Raw genomic sequence first — 21,606 nt, 5'->3', positions numbered from 1 at the left:
GCCTTGTCAGGCACAATTTCCCTTTTCTAAACCCATTCTGTCCAATTCTGTCTGTATTTTTCAGTGCCCTGTATAATTGGAGGGATTCTATGAGCTATGAAGCATATTCTCCCTACTTCTGTATTCAATTTTCTCACAACAAATGATAACATTCTATTAGCTTTCCTAATTACTTGCTCTACCCCAAACTTTTTATGATTCATGGACGAGGTCACTCAGATCCTTCTGTATCTCAGACATCTTCAGTCTCCAGTTATTCAGATAATATGCTTTTTATATTCTTCCTGCTAATATGGACAATTTTACGTTTTTGCTGTATCATGCTCCACTTACAATATCTTTGCCCACTCAAGGTAGTGACAAAAAGGACAAAATTAGATTATGTCCTTTCCACAACTTACTTTCTTACCTATCTTGTGTTGTCGGAAATTGAGTTACCATACCTTTTATCTATTCATCCAAGTAATTTATGTAAATTATTCACAGTTGAGGTCCCAGTGTTGATCCCTTTAGCACACCATTTGTTACATTTTGCCAATCTGATCAAAAGACCCATTTGCACCCACTCTTAGCTTGCTATCAGCCAGCTGATAGTCTGTCCATGTCAAAATGTTATCCCCCAGACCATAAGTTTTTGTTGTTTGAACATTATCAAATGTCTTCTGGAAATCCAAGTACGATACAGTCCCTGGTTTTCCTTTGTTCACAGTGCTAATACATCCTCAAATAACTTGATGTGGAGGAATCAGTGTTGGACTGCAGTGTACAAAGTTAAAAATCACACAACACCAGGTTATAGTCCAACAGGTTTATTTGGAAGCGCTCAGAGCGCTGCTCCTTCATCAGGTGGTTGTGGAGTAGGACCATAAGACACAGAATTTAGAGCAAAAGATTACAGTGTGATGCAATGATATAATTAACAAACCTCAATCGAGGACTATGGCCTGATGTTGTGTGATTTTTAACTTCAAAGAACTTGATTAGACTCGTCAAATATGATTTCTCTTTCACACAAACATCCTGACTCTGCCTATTACCTTGAACTTAACTAAGTGTCTTGCGATAACTTTATTAACAAGAACTTCCAACATTTACCCATGACAGAAAATTGTGCTTATTGCACAGAGACTGATCTTAACAGGACAAATTAAACTTTGTAATAAATAACACCATAATCAAGTTGTTATTATTTCTGTATGATGTTAATCTTTGTGTTCGTGACCCCAATGCCTTTGGCTGAAATTGTGTTGAATTTTGTAGCGTTTTCTTTTCACAGAAAAACACATGCCTTCACCATGTGAAGTTATTCACTGTCTTTCAATTTCAGATTATGACAGGCTCTTCAGGTTACTGGAGGATATACAAGGACCTTTAGAAATTCAGAGGAATTTTATTCAGAATACTATCAAAGAAGCTGCCAGGTATGTGCTTATTTATCCTTGAGTCGCATTGACATTGACCTTGTAACTTAAAATACCAATTGGCCATCACTGATCTTTAGCACCAGTGACTTGTAAAGAAACTTATTCTGCGTGAACTTCTGAGCAATACAATAAATAATGTAAATGTCAATTAGGGTGCTTAGCAAAGGTAATGACATTAATCCCATTGGATTATTGATATTGATTCATTCATACTTCATTGATATTAATCCCAGTGTGGCACAAACTGAATTGTCTCATCTGTTGGAGTCAGCGTTAAAATTCAGCAAACCACAAATGTCTTCTGCAGGGAAGTGACATTGTAGAATTACAACCTTTAAAAAGGGACAAGAGTAAAGCAACCCCCTTTGCACACATACTGCAATGTCATTGGAACACTGATCACCACTTGAAGTAGACATGAAATGGGCAACAAACGGGGCTTATGTTGTGATTAGAGTGGTGCTAGAAAAGCACAGCAGTCAGGCAGCATCCAAGGAGCAGGAAAATCACCATTTTGGGCAAAAGCCCTTTATCAGGAATCATCAATTTTTCTGCCCGAAACGTTGATTTTCCTGCTTATTGGATGCTGCCTGACTGCTGTGCTTTTCTAGCACCACTCTAATCTAGACTCTAATCTCTAGCATCTGCAGTACCCACTTCAGCTTTTGTTGTGATGCTCACACACTAGAAGCTGAAGAATATTGAAGAGTATACAATGGTGCTTGATGAATTTTTTCTGGGAAGGAACTCAACAGTGAAAATGCATGAAGTCAAAGAGCAGATAGAGCACTGAAAGAGGCCATTTGGCCCATTTTGTCTGTGCTGGCTGTCCAAAGGAGCACTGCACCTTATGCCAGTTCCCTTCCTTCTCTCCATTAAAATTCTTCCTTTTGAGATAAGAATATAATTTCTCTTGAATATCTTGATAAATCTGTCTCTACCACACAATCAGGCAGATTCTAATCACTTGCTGCATGAAGAAGTTTCACCTCAAGTCCACATTGCTTTTGCCAATTATTTTGATTCTGTGCTGTTGTGTTCTCAGTCCTTCCACCAAAGTGGATATTCTTAGTGATATATGTAAAGTTAGAATGTGGTGAGTTGAGAAACCACAAAGGGTTAAAAAGACCCTGATAGGAGTTACGGACAGGCATCCTGACAGTAATCATGATGTGGGGAAGAATATAAAATCAAGAGATGGAAAAGGCACATAAGAAAGGCACTATTACAATAATCACAAGGGACTTCAACATGCAGGTAGACTGGGAAAATCAGGTTGATGGCGGATCTCAAGAAAACAAAATCGTGGAATCGCTACAAAATGGGTTTTTTTTTTGGAACAACTTGTGGTAAAGTCCACAAGAGAGAATTCTAGATTTAGTGATGTGTAATGAGATAGACTTGATTAAGGAGCTTATGGTAGAAGGAACCCCCAGAGCAGTGATCATAATATAATAGAATTCACCCTGCAGTTTGAGAGGAATAAGATGTAATGATGTTACAATTGAGTAAAGGTAACTACAAAGACATGAGGGATGAGCTGGGCAAAGTTTCTTGGAAGGGAAGCTTAGCAGGGAAGATGGTGGAGCAGCAATGGCAGGAATTTCTGGGAATAATTCAGGAGGCACAGCAGAAATTCATCCCAAGGAAGAAGAAACATACTAAGGGGAGGATGAGGCAATTATGGCTGACAAGGGAAGTCAGGGACAGCATAAAAACAAAAGAAAAAGCACACAATTGGGTGACAATTAGTGGGAAGCCAGAGGACTGGGTACCCTTTTAAAACCAGCAAAGGATAATTGAAAAAGCAATATGAGGGGAGAGGATGGAATAGAACATTACAGAGCAGTGGCCCTCTATACTGCATTGATCTGTGAAACCAATTGAAGCCCATCTAATCTACACTATTCCATATTTATCCTTATATCTATCCAGTGACCACTTAAATGCCCTTAAAGTTGGCGAGTCTACAACTGTTGCAGGCAGGCCATTCCCCACCCCTATTACTCTGAGTAAAGAAGCTATCTCTGACATCTGTCCCATATCTATCACCCCTCAATTTAAAGCTGTGTCCCCTAATGCTAGCCAATGCCATCTGAGGAAAAAGGCTCTCACTGTCCACCCTATCTAACCCTCTGATTATCTTATATGTCTCAATTAAGTCACCTCTCAAACTTCTTCTCTAATGAAAACAGCCTCAAGTCCCTCAGCCTTTCCTCATAAGACCTTCCATCCATACCAGGCAACATTCCTTTGAACCCTTTCCAAAGCTTCCACGTACTTCCTATAATTTAGTGACTAGAACTGTATGCAATACTCCAAGTGCAACCACATCAGAGTTTTGTACAGCTACAGAATGATCACATGGCTCTGAAACTCAATCCTTCTACCAATTAAAGCCAACTTTTATGCCGCCTTAACAACCCTATCACCCTGGGTGGCAACTTTCAGGGATATATGCACATGGACACTGAGATCTCTCTGCTCATCTACACTGCCAAGAATCTTACCATTAGCCCAGTAGTCTTCCAAAGTGAATCCCCTCACACCTTTCCATATTAAACTCCATTTGTCACCTCTCAGCCCAGCTCTGCAGCATATCTATTTCCCTCTGTACCTACAACACCCTTCAGCACTATCCACAACTCTACTGACCTAGTGTCATCCGCAAATTTACTGATCCATTCTTCCATATCCTTATCCAGGTCATTTATAAAAATGACAAACAGCAGTGGCCTCAAAACAGGTCCTTGTGGTACACCACTAGTAACTGAACTCCAGGATGACCATTTCCCATCAATCACCACCCTCTGTCTTCTTTCAGCTAGCCAATTTCTGATCCAAACTGCTAAATTACCCTCAATCCCATGCCTCTGAATTTTGTGCAATAGCCTACCATGGGGAACCTTTTTAAAATGCCTTACTGAAATCCATATACACCACAGCAACTGCTTTACCCTCATCCACCTGTTTGGTCACCTTCTTCTCAAATAAAGTTTGTGAGGCACGACCTACCCTTCACCAAACCGTGTTGACTATCCCTAATCAACTTATTCCTCTCTAGATTATTATAAATTCTATCTCTTATCTTTTCCAACACTTTACCCACAACTGAAGTAAGGCTCACAGATCCATAATTACCAGGTTTGTCTGTACTCCCCTTCTTGAACAAGGGAACAATATTTGCTATCCTCCAGTCTTCTGGCAGTACTCCTGCAGACAATGACGACATAAAGATCAAAGCCAAAGGCTCTGCAGTCTCTTCCCTGGCTTCTCAGAGAATCCTAGGATAAATCCCATCTAGCCCAGGGGACTTATCTAATTTCACACTTTCCAGAATTGCTAACACCTCTTCCTTGTGCACCTCAATCCCATCTAGTCTAATAACCTGTATCTCAGTATTCTCCTCGACAACATTGTCTTTTTCCAGTGTGAATACTGATGAAAAATATTCATTTAGTGCTTCCCCTATCATCCCTGACTTCACGCACAACTTCCTACTACTATCCTTGATTGGCCCCTAATCTTTCTCTAATCATTCTTTTATTCCTGACGTACTTATAGAAAGCCTTAGGAATTTCCTTGATCCTATCTGCCAACGACTTCTCTCCTGGCTCTTAGCTCTCTTTTTAGGTCTTTCCTGGCTAACTTGTAACTCTCAGGCGCCCTAACTGAGCCACCACGTCTCATCTTAACATAAACCATCTTCTTCCTCTTGACAAGAGATTCAACTTCCTTGACAAATGAAAGGCCCCTCACTCAACTACTTCATCCCTACCTGACAGGTACATACTTATCAAGGACATGCAGTAACTGTTTCTTGAATAAGCTCCACATTTCAAATATGGCAGCTAGTAATATAAAAGAAGACTGCAAGAGTTATTGTAGCTATCCAAAAGGTAAGAGAAGTAAAGGAGTGGACATTGGACAGCGGAAAAATGAGACTGGAGAAGTAGTAATTGGGAACAAAGAAATGACAGAGGAACTGCATGGATGCTTTGCATCAGCTTTCATGGTGAAAGACACCAGAACTTTGAGAGAGTTGGGTAGAGATGAGTGTAGTTACTACCTATAAGGAGAAGGTACGAAAACAGAAAATGCTGGTAAAGCTCAGCAGATCTAGCAGCATCTGTGGAGAAAAATCTGAAATAATGTTTTGGGTTGAGTGATCCATCCTGACTTGGTCAGTTCTGAGGAAGGGTCACTTAACCCGAAACATTAACTCTGATTTCTTTCCACAGATGCTGCTGGACCGACTGAGCTTTTCCAGCAATTTCTTTTTTTGTTTCTGAATTACAGCATCTGAAGTTCTTTCAGTTTTACTAAGGAGAAGGTGCTGGGGAAGGTGGATAAATCATCCAGACCAGATGGACAAAGCCCCAGAGTTCTGAAGGAGATAGCTGAAGAGATTGTCAAAGTATTGGTGGTGATCTTTCAGGAATCACTGGGGTCAGAGAGGGTCCCAGAGGATTGGAAAATGACTAACGTAACACCCCTGTTTAAAAAAGGGAGGCAGAGATAGGAACCCAAAGGCCGATTAGCCTGACCTTGGTCGTTGGTAAGCTTTTAAGATCCGTTATTAAGGATGAGATTGTGGAGTATTTGGAAATGCATAGTAAAATAGGGCTGAATCAGCACGGCTTCATCAAGGGGAGGTCATGCCTGACAAATCTGATAGAATTCTTTGAGGAAGTAACAAACAAGTTAGACAAAGGAGAGCCAGTGGACATGATCTATTTGGATTTCCAGGTGGCCTTTAACAAAGCACCGCACAATAGGCTGCTAAACAAGATTAGAGCCCATGATGTTCGTAGCGATGTCCTCGAATGGATAGAGGATTGGCTGACTGGCAGCAGGCATAGAGTAGGGATTGTAGAATCAAAGAATCCCCATAGTGTGGAAGATCCTCATTTGGCCTGTCAAGTCTACACTGACCCTCTGAAGAGAATTCCAATCAGACCCACCCCCCCCCCCCCCCCCCTATTCTGTCCCTGTAACCCTGCATTTCCCATGGTTAATTCACCTAGCCTGCATGTCTTTGGGCTGTGGGAGGAAACTGGGGCATCCAGAAGAAACCCATGCAGACATGGGGAGAACATGTAAACTCTAAACAGATAGTTGTCCGAAGGTGGAATTGAACCCGGGTCCCTGGCTCTGTGAGGCAGCAGTGCCAATCACTGTGCCACCTTGCTGCTCCAATGGGTCTTTTTCAAGATGGCACCTGGTAACGAGTGGAATTCTACAGAGGTCCATTTTGAGACCACAACTATTCACTTAATGCATTATCGATCTAGAGGAAGGAACCTGAGGACATTGTTGCTAAGCTTGCAGATGACACAAAGATAGTGAAGCAGCAGGTAGTGTTGAGGGAACAGGGAAGCTGCAGAAGGATTTGGACAGGCCAGGCAGCAGGAAAAGAAGTGACCGATGGAATACAAAATGGGGACGCATCAGGTAATACACATTGGTATAAAGAATAGAGGCGTAGACTATTTTATAAACGGGGAACGGCTTTGAAAGTCTGAAGCACAAAGGGACTTGGGAGTTCAGAATTCTCTTAAGATTAACATGCAGTTGGCAGTTTGAAGGGCAAATGCAATGTTAGCATTCATCTCAAGACGGCTACAGTACAAGAGCAGGGATCTACTGCGGAGGCTCTGTAAGGCTCTGATCAGACCATATTTGGAATATTGTGATCAGTTTTAGGCCCCGTATTTAAGGAAGGATGTGCTGGCCTTGGAGGCGATCTAGAGAAGGCTTACAAGAATGATTCCAGGGATGAATGGCTTGTCAAATGAGGAGCAGTTGAGGAATCTGAATCTGTACTCGAGTTTTGAAGGGTGAGGGGACTAAGGTGGAATCTGACTGAAACTTACAGGATACAGAGAGGTCTGGATATGGTGGATGTGGAGAAGATATTTTCATTAGTAGGAGAGACTCGGCCCCAAGGGCACAGCCTCCGAGTGAAGAGCTGGCCTTTTACAACTCAGATGTGGAGGACTTTCTTCAGCCAGAGGGTTGTGAATCTGTGGAACTCATTGCCACAGAGGGCTGTGGAGGACAAGTTATTGACTGTGTTTAAGACAGATAGAGAAGTTGTTGATCGGTGAGGGGTCAGGCGTTAAGGGGAAAATGACAAGAAAATGGGGTTGAGTAACATGTCTGCTAAGTTTGAGTGGCGTGGCAGAGCAGACTCTTTGGGCTTAATGACCTAATTACACTTCTGTATCTTAGGGTTTTTCTATCTACTCAATCCAAGTCCCTCAGGATTTTGAAAACTTCTATCAAAGCTCCTCTTAACCTTCTCCAAGGGGAACAAAACAACTTAAATCTGTCTACAAAACTGATGTCCTTCATCCTTGGAATCATTCTTGTGAATCTTTTCTGCACCATCTCTGATGCCATCATATCCCTCCTAAAGTGGAGATGCAGTTGAGGCTGAACCAGTGTTCCATACAAATATGACATGACCTCCTTTTTGTATTTTATATCCCAAATAATAAGGCCTAAGCTGCAGTATCAAAAACAGAAATTGATGGAAATGCTCAGGTCTGACAGCATCTGTCAAGAGAAATGAGTTTTAACTTTTCAGGTACAGTGACCCTTCCTCAGAACAGATGGTAGCTAGGAAAATGTTGGTTTGTATGCACAACATAGGGTGGGGGGGAGGAGGTAAGGAGTAAATGACAGGTGGGGATAAAGCCCAAAGAGCGACACAACAGTTCGATAGACAAAGGAATGGATAACAGTCTGGCTGGGAAAGTGAATAGTTTTTAATGGGGACTGTTAGTGGCTATCAATAGGTAATGTGTAATGGCAGATTGTGTGATAACAAGGCCTGGTTTGTAGAGTTGGAGGTTGGGACATGGGAAAGTTCGGGCCCTAAGGTTATTGAACTTGATACTGAGTCCAGAGGGCTGCAGGGCCCCCAATCGGAAAATGAGGTCCTGTTCTTCCAGCTTGCACTGAGTTTTAGTGGGACACTGCAGCAATGTTGTTGTGGTTCTGTTCGCTGAGCTGGAAGTTTTTGTTGCAAACGTTTCGTCCCCTGGCTAGGCGACATCATCAGTGCTTGGGAGCCTCCTGCGAAGCGCTTCTTTGATGTTTCCTCCGGTGTTTATAGTGGTCTGTCCCTGCCGCTTCCGGTTGTCAGTTTCAGCTGTCCGCTGTAGTGGTTGGTATATTGGGTCCAGGTCGATGTGTTTGTTGATGGAGTTTGTGGATGAATGCCATGCCTCTAGGAATTCCCTGGCTGTTCTGTCTGGCTTGCCCTATGATAGTAGTGTTGTCCCAGTCGAATTCATGTTGCTTGTTGTCTGCGTGTGTGGCTAATAAGGATAGCTGGGCTGAAACTGACAACCGGAAGCGGCAGGGACAGACCACTATAAACACCGGAGGAAACATCAAAGAAGCGCTTCGCAGGAGGCTCCCAAGCACTGATGATGTCGCCTAGCCAGGGGACGAAACGTTTGCAACAAAAACTTCCAGCTCGGCGAACAGAACCACAACAACGAGCACCCGAGCTACAAATCTTCGCACAAACTTTGAACACTGCAGCAAGCCTGAGATAGAGATGTTGGGATGGAAACAGGATGGTGTGTTCAAGTGGCAGGCAACTGGAAGCTCAGGATCTTTTCTGCTGGTGAACGTAGATGTACTGCAAAGCGGTCACCCAGTCTACGTTCCATTGCCCCAGTGTAGAGGAGACCACATTGTGAGTAGTGAATGCAGTAGACTAGATTGTGGGAAGTGCAGGTAAAGTGCTGCTTCACCTGGAAGGTATGTTTCGGTCCTTGGATACTGAGGAGGGAAGAGGAAAATGGGCAAGTGTTACACCCAGCTTTAAGCAGCTTGCTCTTGGGTGTCTGATAAATAGCTTGACCCATTCTCAGGGAATCCATGCCTTATATTTTTTCCACATTACACCAGCTTTATGCTCATTATGGGATGCTGTTTCTACCAATGTATTTCATTCAGTGGTGGAAAATGGGACATAAGGAGTTCATGATTTAAACTAATGGGAGCTGTGATTGATATGTACCTGATGTGCCAATGGTCTTGTAGTAGACTTCAAGTTCTGATTCTAATGTTCACTTTGCCCCCAGGTTTAAAAGACGAGTGTTAATCCAGCAACTAGAAAGAGTACTGGAAGATGTTGTTTCCAGGTCTTTGTCAACACAGATCAACCATGTCAACAGCAGATAGTCCAACTGGAGCACTATGGACCAATGATGTACTTCCCTGTCGATCTGTGTACTGTGCATGAACACTGTTAACTTGCTCGCTTTACCCATCCTGTCACTCCAGCGGCATTAGCTTCTCTTGGGAAAAGCATCGTAGAGCAACACCACTATAACAAGGCCTGTGAACAGAGGCCCTGTTGGATTGTTGAAGTGTTTACCAAATTGTGGTGACTATTGCTTTAGGGAAAAAGACATGGTGAGCTTTAGAGGTGGGGGAAAAATCAACCAATGTCCACAATCCTCCTCTTTTTAAGCTGATCTTCAGCTTGTTCTTGTGGAAGCTTTTGTCTAGGGACTTCTGCATTCATAGTTCATAAATTGTGCCATTTTCATTTTGGCACATTAACCACACACTGGGGGAGAAAATGTGAGTATTTTATTTAACAGGCTAAAAGTTAAATATGGGGAGGAAACCATCTACCTCAGACTCACTTTATTGTTTTGTCTGCAGACTTGTTGAAGGTTCACTTGTGGCTAATTCCTCCCAAGTTGTATTTCAGCCTGTAAGGAGGATACTGTCTTACTGAGTGCACTTTCCACAATGTGCTTAGGAAGCACTGAAGTGGATATGGAACATAATGACCTTTTTATTGTTCATACAAGAGGAATTATTTTTGAACTACGTTGTTACAATAAAACACCAAATTGTCATATTTTAACGTGTGAGGTAACTTTTGTAACTTCTATCTATTAAAAATAAATACAGTTTATCATGAACTTTTTTATTTACACGTGAAAATGTATCTAATGCATTTTTGATGGCACTTTATACCATTGTAAAACTTTCCTTTTAATCCTGTTGATAACAAGCAGTTGTTTAGAAATGGCTTTCTGTTATTGTAGTGTAATTTGATACTTTTTAAAACTTGTTTGGGGCAAAAAAAACTTTTAAAGTTAAATAGCAAAGTTCTGAATGAATGCTACAAGTTCAGAAAGTCTGATGGCTCGTGTAAGTCTGTAAGATTTATAAATACTTAAACTCTTTTAAAACGTGTTGTAGCACACTTTACTGAATGCATGACCTTGTATGTTGAGAACTTTTTCTGCTGGCTATGTATCGTCTGATATAGCTGTGGCTTTTAAAAAGAATAAGTTCCTGGATATCTTTGCTAGTTAAAACATTTTAGATCAAAATATATTTTAATTGTATTTTTTAAAAGCCAAACAAATATGTAATTTGAATGTGCAAATTATTATGACTATATATGTAACATACAAGAAAAACAGACTTGCATTTATATAGCCTGAAGACACCCAAACACTTTACAACTATTGAACTACTTTGTCATGTAATCATTGCTGTAACCTAGAAAAGGTGGCAGCCAATTTGCAGGTAGCAAGCTCTTATACCTAGCGAGTGTGATACTGAGTAGATATTCAAAGTGAAAATGGTTGAATTTTGACAATTCTCCTGGAAGTAGTATGGGGCCTATTACGTCCCCATGAGAGCGATGTGCTCAGTTAAGCACCTCGTCTTTAACAGTGCAGTATTCCATCTACTCTACCCTGGAGAGTTAGCCTAGATATCTGAAACCAAGTAGTAGGGGTCAGAGTAGAATCCAAAGAGATCAGAATGCAACCCACTGGGTTACATGTGCAACTCTCTGACCTATCACCTCCATCCCCACCCCAATTCACCTATTGTACTCTTTGCTACCTTCTCTTTCACCACCCCCCCCCCCCCATTTATCTCTCCACTCTGGAGGCTCCCTGCCTCTATTCCTGATGAAAAGCTTTTGCCCGAAACATTGATTTTCCTGTTCCTCGGATGCTGCCTGACTGCTGTGCTTTTCTAGCTCCACTCTAATCTAGACACTACATGTGCAACTTGTACATCAAGCCACGTCATAGAGTCATACAGCATGGAAACAGACCAGTCAGTCCAATTTGACTATGCCAACAAAGTTTCCCAAACTAAACCAGTCCCATTTGCTTGCGTTTGGCCCATATTCTTCTAAACCCTTCCTATTCATGGACCCGTCCGAATGTCCTTAAATGTGGTAATTGTACCTGCATCTACCTCTTTGTTTGGCAGTTCATTCCATATATAAACTTCCCTCTGTGTGAAACATTGCCCCTCGGGTCCTTTTTTTAAATCTCTCCTCTCACCTTAAAATTATACCCCCTAGTTTTGAGTTCCCCTACCCTAGGGAAAAGACCTATTCACTTTATCTATGCACCTCATGATTTTATAAGATTTTGTGTATGTTTTTGGTGAAGATTTGATACATTGAAAAAAGATCTGTTAAATGTTTGAAATCTCCAGCTTGAAAGTAGGAACTGCTGTGTCCCATATTTTTTTTTTAATTTATTCATTCATGGGTTGTGGGAATTGCTGGCCGGCCAGCATTTATTGCCTGTCATTAGTTATCCTTGAGAGGATGGTGTTGAGCTGCTGCCTTGAACTGCTGCAGTCCACCTGCTGTGCATTGGGTCAAAATCTGTAGTCCCTTCCTCAGAGCATTATGGGTCAGTGACCTTGAAGGTGTGGCGATATATTTCCAAGTCAGTTTGGTGAGTGGCTTGGAGGGGGCCTACCAGGTGATGTTCCCATGTATCTGTTACCCTGGTCCTTCTAGATGGAAGTGGTCATGGGTTTGGAAGGTACTAAATCTAAGGATTTTTGGTGAATTTCTGCAGTGCATCTAATAGATGGTACATGCGACTGCTACTGAGTGTTGGTAGTGGAGGGAGTGGATGCTTGTGGATGTGGTACCCAGCAGGCTTCTTTGTCCTGGATGATGTCAAGTTTCTTTAATGTCGGAGCAACACATTACGAACCTGTGCCTACTAGATGTTGGGGAGTCAGGAGAAGAGTTCCTCACTGCAATAACTTTCAAGCTTGACCCCGTCCAGGACAAAGCAGCCTACTTGATTTTTTTTTCCACTATTGATCATGGGATAGGGACATTACTGGGTAGGTCAGTATTTATTGCCTATCCCTATTGCTGTGCGTCTGGAGTCACATGTAGACCAAACCAAGTTCAGATTGTAGATTACTTTCACTAAAAGGTACTAGTGAAATCCCCTACCCTAGGCAAAAGAGATCTGTTGTTGAAGCTGCGCTAGTCCAGGGAAGTGGGGATGTGGACATTGTTGGCCATACCAGCATTTATTGCCCATTCCTAATTGCCCAGAGGATAGTTAAACATATTGCTGTCTGGAGTTACATTTAGGACCATAGTATCCTTCTCTAAAGGATATTAATGAATCAGATGGGATTTTACAACAATCACCAGTAATCACCATTAGAGCGTTAATTCAAGATTTTCTTTTTGTTGAATTCACATTCCACCACTTGCCATTGTGGTATTTGCAACCGGATTATTACATTGGGTCTTTGGATTAAAGGTACAGGAACAAACCATGTCAATGAGTAAAAATTATTATGAAGCTACTATCTCCATCACATTCTTGACTTGTGCCCTATATGGACAGGCTTGTTGGGGTCAGGAGGTACTCCTAGCCTCTCACCTGCTGTTGTAGCCACTGTTTATGTGGTGAGTCCAGTTGAGTTTCTGGTCAATAGTAACCCAAAATACTTTGATAATGGGGGTTTCAGTGATGGTAACACCATTGAATATCAAGGGGCAATGGTTAGATTGTGTCTTTTGTGAGATGGTCATTGTCTGGTATTTGTGTGTACGAATGTTACTTGCCACTTGTCCTCATGCTGCAGCTGTACAAAACTCTGGTGCGGCCGCACTTGGAGTATTGCGTACAGTTCTGGTCACCACATTACAGGAAGGATGTGGAAGCTTTGGAAAGGGTTCAGAGGAGATTTACTCGGATGTTGCCTGGTATGGAGGGAAGGTCTAAAGAGGTGAGGTCACACTGCTGGGAGGTTTATATAGGCCTCCGCAGAGGTCCAGGGAGGTGGAAGAGAGGATCGGCAAAACGATTCTGGGTAGAAGTGAAAGGAACAAGGTGGTCATTAATAGGAACTTTAACTTCCACAACATTGACTGGAAATGCTATAACTCTAGTACGTCGGATGGATCACAGTATGTCGAAGGGCTGACGAGGGGAGGCCACACTGGATCTGGTGCTTGGTAATGAACCAGGTCAGGTGTTTGATTCAGTGGTAGATGAGCACTTTGGAGAGAGTGACCATAATTCGGTTATGTTTAGTTTAGCGATGGAAAGAGATAGGTACATGCCACAGGGCAAGAGTTATCGATGGGGGCAGGGCACTTATAATGTGATTTGGCAAGACTTAGGATGCATAGAATGCAGGGGGTGCAGACAATGGAAATGTGGAGCTGGTTTAAGGAACAGACATTGCGTGTCTTTGATGGGTATGTCCCTGCCAGGCAGGGAGGAAGTGATAAGGGAACAGTGGTTTACTACAGAAATTGCATTTCTTGTTAAGCGGAAGAAGGAGGCTTATGTGTTGATAAGACAAGATGGTTCAGATGAGGTGATGGAGAGTTACAGATTAGCTAGGAAGGATTTAAAGAGAGAGTTAAGATGATCAAAGAGAGGACATGAGCAGTCTTTAGCAAACAGAATAAAGAAGAACCCTAAAGATTTTTATAGGCATGTGAGAAATAAAAGGATGACTAGGGTAGGAATAGGCCAGTCAGAGACAGAAGTGGGAAGTTGTGTGTGGACCCTGTGGAGATCGGAGAGGTGCTAAATGAATATTTCACTCGGGAAAAGGCGAATATTGGACAGGAGAAGAATGAGATACGAGATATCAGATTAGAAAGGATTGAGGTTAGTAAGGAGGAGGTGTTATCAATTCTAAAAGGTGTGAGAGTAGATAAGTCCCCTGGGTAGGATAGGATTTATCCGAGGATTCTCTGGGAAGCTAGGGAGGAGATGTTGGAGTCTTTGGCTTTGATCTTTGAGTCATCATTTAGTGCCAGAGGACTGGAGGATTGCAAATGTTGTGCCCCTGTTCAAGAAGGGCAGTAGAGATAATTATAGACCAGTGAGCCTTATATCTGTTATAGGAAAAGTTTTGGAAAGGATTATGAGAGGATTTATAATCATCAAACAAGCAACAGAATTGATTGCAGATATTCAACATGGTTTTGTCAAAAGCATGTCATGTCTCACAAACCTCTTTTTTTTTGAGAAGGTGACCATGTAGCTGAGGGTAGGGCAGTTGACGTATACATGGATTCAGTAAAGCCTTTGAAAAGTCTTTTGGAGAAAATGCAGAGGAATGGGATTGAGGGTGATTTAGCAGTTTGGATTAGTAACTGGCTTTCTGAAAGAAGGCAGCAAGTGGTGGTTGATGGAAAATATTCAGCCTGGAGTCCGGTTACTATGGTGTGCCACAAGGATCTGTTTTGGGACCACAGCTGTTTATCATTTTATAAATGACTTAGACGCAGGCATAGGTGGATGGGTTTGTAAATTTGCAGACGACACTAAAGTCAGTGGAGTCATGGACAGTTTGGAAGAATGTTACAGGTTGCAGGGGAACTTGGATAAACTGCAGAATTGGCTGAGAGGTGGCAAATGGAGTTCAATGCAGCTAAATGTGAGGTGATGCACTTTGGGAAGAATAACAGGAAGGCAGAGTACTGGGTCAATGGAAAGATTCTTGGTAGTGTGGATGTGCAGAGGGATCTTGGAATCCATGTACAGAGGTCCCTGAAAGTTGCCACCCAGGCTGATGGTACTGTTAAGAAGGCATACAGTATGGTCGGTTTTATTGATAGAGGCATTGAGTCCCGGAATTGTAATGTTATGCTGGAACTATACAAAACGCTAGTGCAGCTGCACATGGAACATTGTGTACAGTTCTGGTCGCCCCATTACAGGAAGGATGTGGAAGCATTGGAAAGATGCAAAGGAGATTTACCAGGATGTTGCCTGGTCTGGAGGGGATTTGGTAGAGCCATACAAGATGATCAGAGGATTAGGTAGGGTAGACAGTGCAAGTCTTTTTCCTAGGATTATGATATCAGCTTGTACGAGGGGGCATAGCTACAAATTGAGAGCTGATAGATTTAAGACAGGTGTGACAGAGGTGTGATAAATATAGGACAGGTGTCAGAGGTAGTTTCTTTCCTCAGTAGTCGTGTGGAATGCCCTGACTGCAACAGTAGTAGACTCGCCAATTTTAAAGGTATTTAAAGGGTCATTGGATAAACATATCTATGAAAATGGAATAGTGTAGGTTAGATGGGCTTCAGATTGCTTTCACAGGTCAGTGCAACATTGAGGACCGAAGGGCCTGTACTGCGGTGTAATGTTCTATGTTGTCAAGTCTAAATATTGCACAGTCTTGCTGCATTTGAACATGAACTGCCAGTTGTGACTGATGCTAAAACTGCAGACTCAATGCTGAACATCCCTTACCTTATTCTTCATTCCTGAAGAAGAGCTTATGCCCGAAACGTCAATTCTCCTGCTCCTCAGATGCTGCCTGTGTTTTTCCAGCACCACATTTTTCAATTTTCCTCACTGTCAGATAGATGCCAATGTTATAGCTGTACTGGAATAGCTTGGTTAGGGGAGCGACAAGTTCTGAAGAACAAGTCTTCAGTACCATTACCGGAATGTTTTCAGGGCCCACAGACTTTGCAGTATACTGTGTTTCCAACCATTTGTTGATAATCACATGGAGTGAATTTAGAGTTTTACAGCATGGAAAGAGGACATTCGGCCCAATGCCTGCAAGTTTGTCATCAAGCACCTATCTATTCTAGTCCCAAAGTTTGTGCGAAGATTTGTAGCTTGGGTGCTCGTTGTTGTGGTTCTGTTCGCCGAGCTGGAAGTTTTTGTTGCAAACGTTTCGTCCCCTGGCTAGGCGACATCATCAGTGCTTGGGAGCCTCCTGCGAAGCGCCTCTTTGATGTTTCCTCCGGTGTTTATAGTGGTCTGTCCCTGCCGCTTCCGGTTGTCAGTTTCAGCTGTCCGCTGTAGTGGTTGGTATATTGGGTCCAGGTCGATGTGTTTGTTGATGGAGTTTGTGGATGAATGCCATGCCTCTAGGAATTCCCTGGCTGTTCTCTGTCCGGCTTGCCCCACGATAGTAGTGTTCTAGTCCCACTTTCTAGCACCTGGCATGTAATTTACTATGCTATGGAGTTTCAAAATGTTTAGCTAAATACTTAAATGTTGTGATGGTTCCAACCTCTGCCATCTTTTCTTAAACACGCGCTAAACTACCTGTCTTTTTCAATTAATTCCCGACTCAGGCGACTGACTGTGTGGAGTTTGCACGTTCTCCCCGTGTTTGTGTGGGTTTCCTCCGGGTGCTCCGGTTTCCTCCCACAGTCCAAAGATGTGCAGGTCAGGTGAATTGGCCATGCTAAATTGCCCGTAGTGTTAGGTAAAAAGGGGTACATGTAGGGGTATGGGTGGGTTACGCTTCGGTGGGTCGGTGTGGACTTGTTGGGCTGAAGGGCCTGTTTCCACACTGTAAGTAATCTAATCTGTAAGTAATCTAATCTAATCTGTCCATCTTTGATACTGACTCCTCAACAAAGGGGAAAGAGTTTCTCCTCTATCCTGGCAATGCCCCTCAGAACTGGTACATCTCAATCAGATACAAACCCTCTGCCCCACCCCTGCCTCTTTGTTCTAAGGATAACAACTATAGACTCTCTAGTCTGCCTTCATAGCTAAATCGTTCCAGGCCAGCACTGATTCATTAGTTGAAGGAGGACGAAGTGTGATGAGAAGCAGGAGGTTTTTTACATAAATTTAATCTGAGAGGAATAAGTGGTTCCTTTCCATTTTGACAAAAGCCCTCTGTAACACTATATTTATCTCTCCTGAATTCACAGCAGTGTTCACCTGTGGTCCTCTAGTTGTCAAAGCTACAATTTGCTCCATTGTGTTTTTTATTCTTGGATCTCTTTTCAGAATAGACTCTCTCAAACTCCAATCAGTCCCCTAGGCTTTTGTTACAACGTGCAGCATTCTGAACACTCCACTTTATTAGGAAGGAAACACAAGCCATTGATTTTCAACTCCACTGCAATGTTCCTTTCTGACCTGAGGAGGGGGTAGGATTGTGAGACATTCCCAACTGTTCTTTCTTTATCCTGGCTACTTGTCTTCTCTCACTCTACCACCTTCTACCCCATGGAATTATGGGTTTAATGGAAAGAAAGGTAGTTTCACAGAACAGCTCATAATCAGACGTCACCACTGTCTGTCTAGTTGTTACTACCCTCTGGTTTTCAGCATAATTTATAATTGCTGGAGGGATGAACCTTTCAGTTCTTCTGGGAGTAGTATTTGACAGCTGACTGAAATAGAGATAAGAGTCCTACAGTACAGAAACAGGGTGTTTGGCCTAAACTGATCTATGCCAACTAAAATACCATCAATGCTAACCCCATTTCCCTGCACTTGGCCCATATCCTTCTAAACCTTTCCTGTCCAAATGTCTTTAAAATGTTGTTAATGTACGCACTTCAACCACTTCTGCTGGCAGCTCCTTCTATATGCATACCATATGCATTCTGTAAAAAAAAAAAGCTGCCCCTCAGGTTCCCTTTTATTCTTTCCCCTCTAACCTTAAACTCATAGAACAATACAGCGCAGAACAGGCCCTTCTGCCCTCGATGTTGCGCTGACCTGTGAACTATTCTCAGCTCGTCCCCCTACACTATCCCATCATCATCCATGTGCTTATCTAAGGATTGTTTAAATCTCCCTAATGTGGCTGAGTTGACTACATTAGCAGGTAGGGCATTCTACGCCCTTACCACTCTCTGCGTGAAGAACCTGCCTCTGACATCTGTCTTAAATCTATCACCCCTCAATTTGTAGTTGTGCCCCCTCGTACAAGCTGACGTCATCATCCTAGGAAAAAGACTTTCACTGTCTACCCTATCTAATCCTCTGATCATCTTGTACGTCTCTATCAAATCCTCTCTTAGCCTCCTTCTTTCCAATGAGAACAGTCCCAAGTGTCTCAGCCTTTCCTCATAAGACCTTCCCTCCAGACCAGGTAACATCCTGGTAAATCTCCTCTGCACCTTTCTGATGCTTTCACATCCTTCCTGTAATGGGGCGACCAGAACTGTACACAATATTCCAAGTGCAGCTGCACCAGTGTTTTGTATAGTTGCAGCATAAACATTACAGTTCTGGCACTCGATCCCTCTATCAATAAAACCTAACATCCCCACCTCAATGAATTCCGGGCTCGACATGATGCTGAGCTCTTCTTCTGTCTCCGTCTCCTTCGTGCCCACTTCTTTGGGCAAGAGTCCTCCCCCTGCTCCACAGATCCTTTCACATCCCTCCAACATTCCACCTCTAATTGGACACCCCTGCCAGGATAATTTCCTACCCTCAATATTCCTCCTCCTACCTTCCCCTGGAGCATGACCACACCACTGAGCATCAAGCCATTGTCTCCAACAACGTGACTGACCTCATTTCCTCCAGATGCCTTCCCCCCGCCCCCCACCCACCCCCACAGCTTCCAACCTCATAGTCTCCCAACCCCGGACAGCCCGTTTCTACCTACTTCCCAAAATCCACAAGAAGGACTATCCCGGGAGGCCCATTGTGTCAGCATGCTCCTGCCCCTCTGAACTTATTTCCTCCGACCTTGACTCCATCCTTACTCCTCTGGTTCACTCCCTCCCCACCTACATCCAGGATTCCTCTGATGCCCTGCGACACATTGACAGCTTTCAATTCGCAGGCCCTAACCACCACCTATTCACTATGGATGTGCAATCTCTTTACACCTCCATCCCGCACCAAGACGGCTTGAAAGCTCTTCGCTTCTTTCTCGAAAAGAGGCCCGAACAATCTCCATCCACCACCACTCTCCTCCGCCTGGCTGAACTTGTTCTCTCTCTCTCAACAACTTCTCCTTCAACTCATCCCATTTTCTCCAAATCAAATGTGTAGCAATGGGTACCCACATGGGTCCTAGCTATGCCTGCCTTTTCTTGCGGTATGTGGAACATTTCTTGTTCCAGGCCTACCCGGGTCCCCTCCCACAACTGCTTTATCGATACATCGATGACTTTCGGTGCGGCTTTATGCTATCGTCCTGACCTGGAAAAATTCATAAACTTCGCTTCCAGTTTCCATCCCTCCATCACCTTCACCTGGTCCATCTCTGACACTTGCCTTCCTTTCCTTGATCTTTCTGTCTCCATTTCTGGCAATAGTCTATCCACTAATATCCATTAAAAGCTCACTGACTCTCACAGCTATCTGCACTACAGCTCTCCTCACCCTACGTCCTGTAAGGACTCTATCCCTTTCTCTCAGCTCCTTCACCTCCGCCGCATTTGTTCCGATGAGGCCACTTTCCAAAGTGGTGCTCTTAATATGTGCTCCTTCTTCTCCCACCTACAGTTGTTGACAGGGCTCTCGACAGCGTGCGGTCCATCTCCTGCGCCATGACCCTCACGCCCTCCCTCCCCTCCCAGAACAAGGATAGGGTCCCTCTTGTTCTCACCTTTCACCCCACCAGCCTTCACATGCAAAGAATAATCCTCCGCCATTTTCGCCAACTCCAACAAGACGCTACCACTAAACACATCTTCCCTTCCGTCCTCTAGTCTGCATTCTGCAGAGATAGTTCCCTCCAGGATAACCCAGTCCACTCCTCCATCACACCTAACACCTCTCCCATCACACACGGCACCTTCCCATGCAATCACAGAAGGTGCAACACCTGCCCCTTTACCTCTTCCATGCTCACCATCTAAGGCCCTAAACACACATTTCAGATTAAGCAGCATTTCACTTGTATCTCTTTCAATTTGGTCTATTGCATTCTTTGCTCCCAATGTGGTCTCCTCTATATCAGAGAGACAAAATGCCGACTGGGTAATCGTTTTGCTGAGCACCTTTGGTCTGTATGCAGTCAGGGCTCGGACCTCCCCGTGGCTTGCCACTTCAATACACAATCCTGCACCCATGCCCACATGTCTGTCCTTGGCCTGCTGCAATGTTCCAGTGAAGCTCAATGCAAACTGGAGGAACAGCATCTCATCTTCTGACAAGGCACGTTACAGCCTGCCCGTCTCAACATTGAATTCAACAACTTCAGATGATTATCTCAGCCTGACCCATCTGTTTTCATTCTGCTCCGTAATTCTATTTCATTTATTTTATTTATCCTTGCTAAAATCCATCTAGACTACATTTAACGCCCTGCTCTCATCAACCTTCCTGATTATTCATAAAAGCACTCTTAACAAATTTGTGAGGCATGATCTTCCACACACAAAGCCATGCCGACCATTCCTAATCAAACCCTGTCTTTCCAAATGCATATGTAGCTTATCAGAATCTTCTCAAGTAATTTATGTACCACAGATGTTAGGCTTGTTGGTCTATAATTCCCAGGTTTCTGTTTGCAGCCCTTCTTGAATAAGGGCCAGATAAGTCAGGAGATATTTTGTAATCAACCTGTTCAGAAATATTAAGATATCTCTAGACCAAGTGGGATTTGAATCCTGCTCTCCTGGTTTAGGAATAGGGGCATTGCACTGTATCGTAGAGCACTTTGGACCAATCTGAGATAATTGAGAGGAGGTGATGCACTTTGAAACTGATATTTTAGTGTTGGATTTCTTAGTGTCCCTTTTGCCTTGTGAAGAGGTATTTTTGTTTTGCTGTGCACCATCCTCCTGGCTCCTCCATCCACCGCCTTGGTGAGCTGATTTGCTGTTGGGTGGCAGCGATACCCAGTGAGTGGGTCCCTGTGTGGTAGTCCCTTGGGGTAATGGTATGGAGTGTGTTGTAGGCAGCAATCCCTCCCAATGGCAGTGCATGGGCTCCCAGCTGGAGTGTGTATGTTGTGAAGTTTGTGGGCCATGTGACAGAGCACGTGTCAATGCTGACACAGACCCCGCCCCCCCCCAGCTGGCTGCTCTCTCATTGGTGCAGGCTGCAGTCACTCACTCAGTCTCACTCGGGATTGGCTTTTACTGTTATGTTCCGGGGGGTGCTCGCGGGAGAGGCCTCGGGCTCAGAGTGAGGGCCTC

General features: G+C 43.5%; 1 protein-coding gene across 1 annotated transcript in view; it reads left to right on the top strand.

Moving 5' to 3' along the window:
- Positions 1–10,801, top strand: part of LOC122561997 (integrator complex subunit 6-like) — a 51,387-nt gene extending 40,586 nt beyond the window's left edge. The window contains exons 9-10 of the mRNA XM_043714364.1: positions 1,328–1,421; positions 9,530–10,801. Coding sequence (XP_043570299.1) covers positions 1,328–1,421; positions 9,530–9,629 — 194 coding nt within the window. The 3' untranslated portion in view covers positions 9,630–10,801. The remainder of the gene's footprint in view (positions 1–1,327; positions 1,422–9,529) is intronic.
- Positions 10,802–21,606: the final 10,805 nt, after the last annotated feature.

Source organism: Chiloscyllium plagiosum, chromosome 24 (genome assembly GCF_004010195.1).
Source record: "Chiloscyllium plagiosum isolate BGI_BamShark_2017 chromosome 24, ASM401019v2, whole genome shotgun sequence".
NCBI lineage: Eukaryota > Metazoa > Chordata > Chondrichthyes > Orectolobiformes > Hemiscylliidae > Chiloscyllium > Chiloscyllium plagiosum.
Note: the sequence above shows the minus strand (reverse complement) of the source record. Positions and strands in the feature narration are given on the sequence as shown.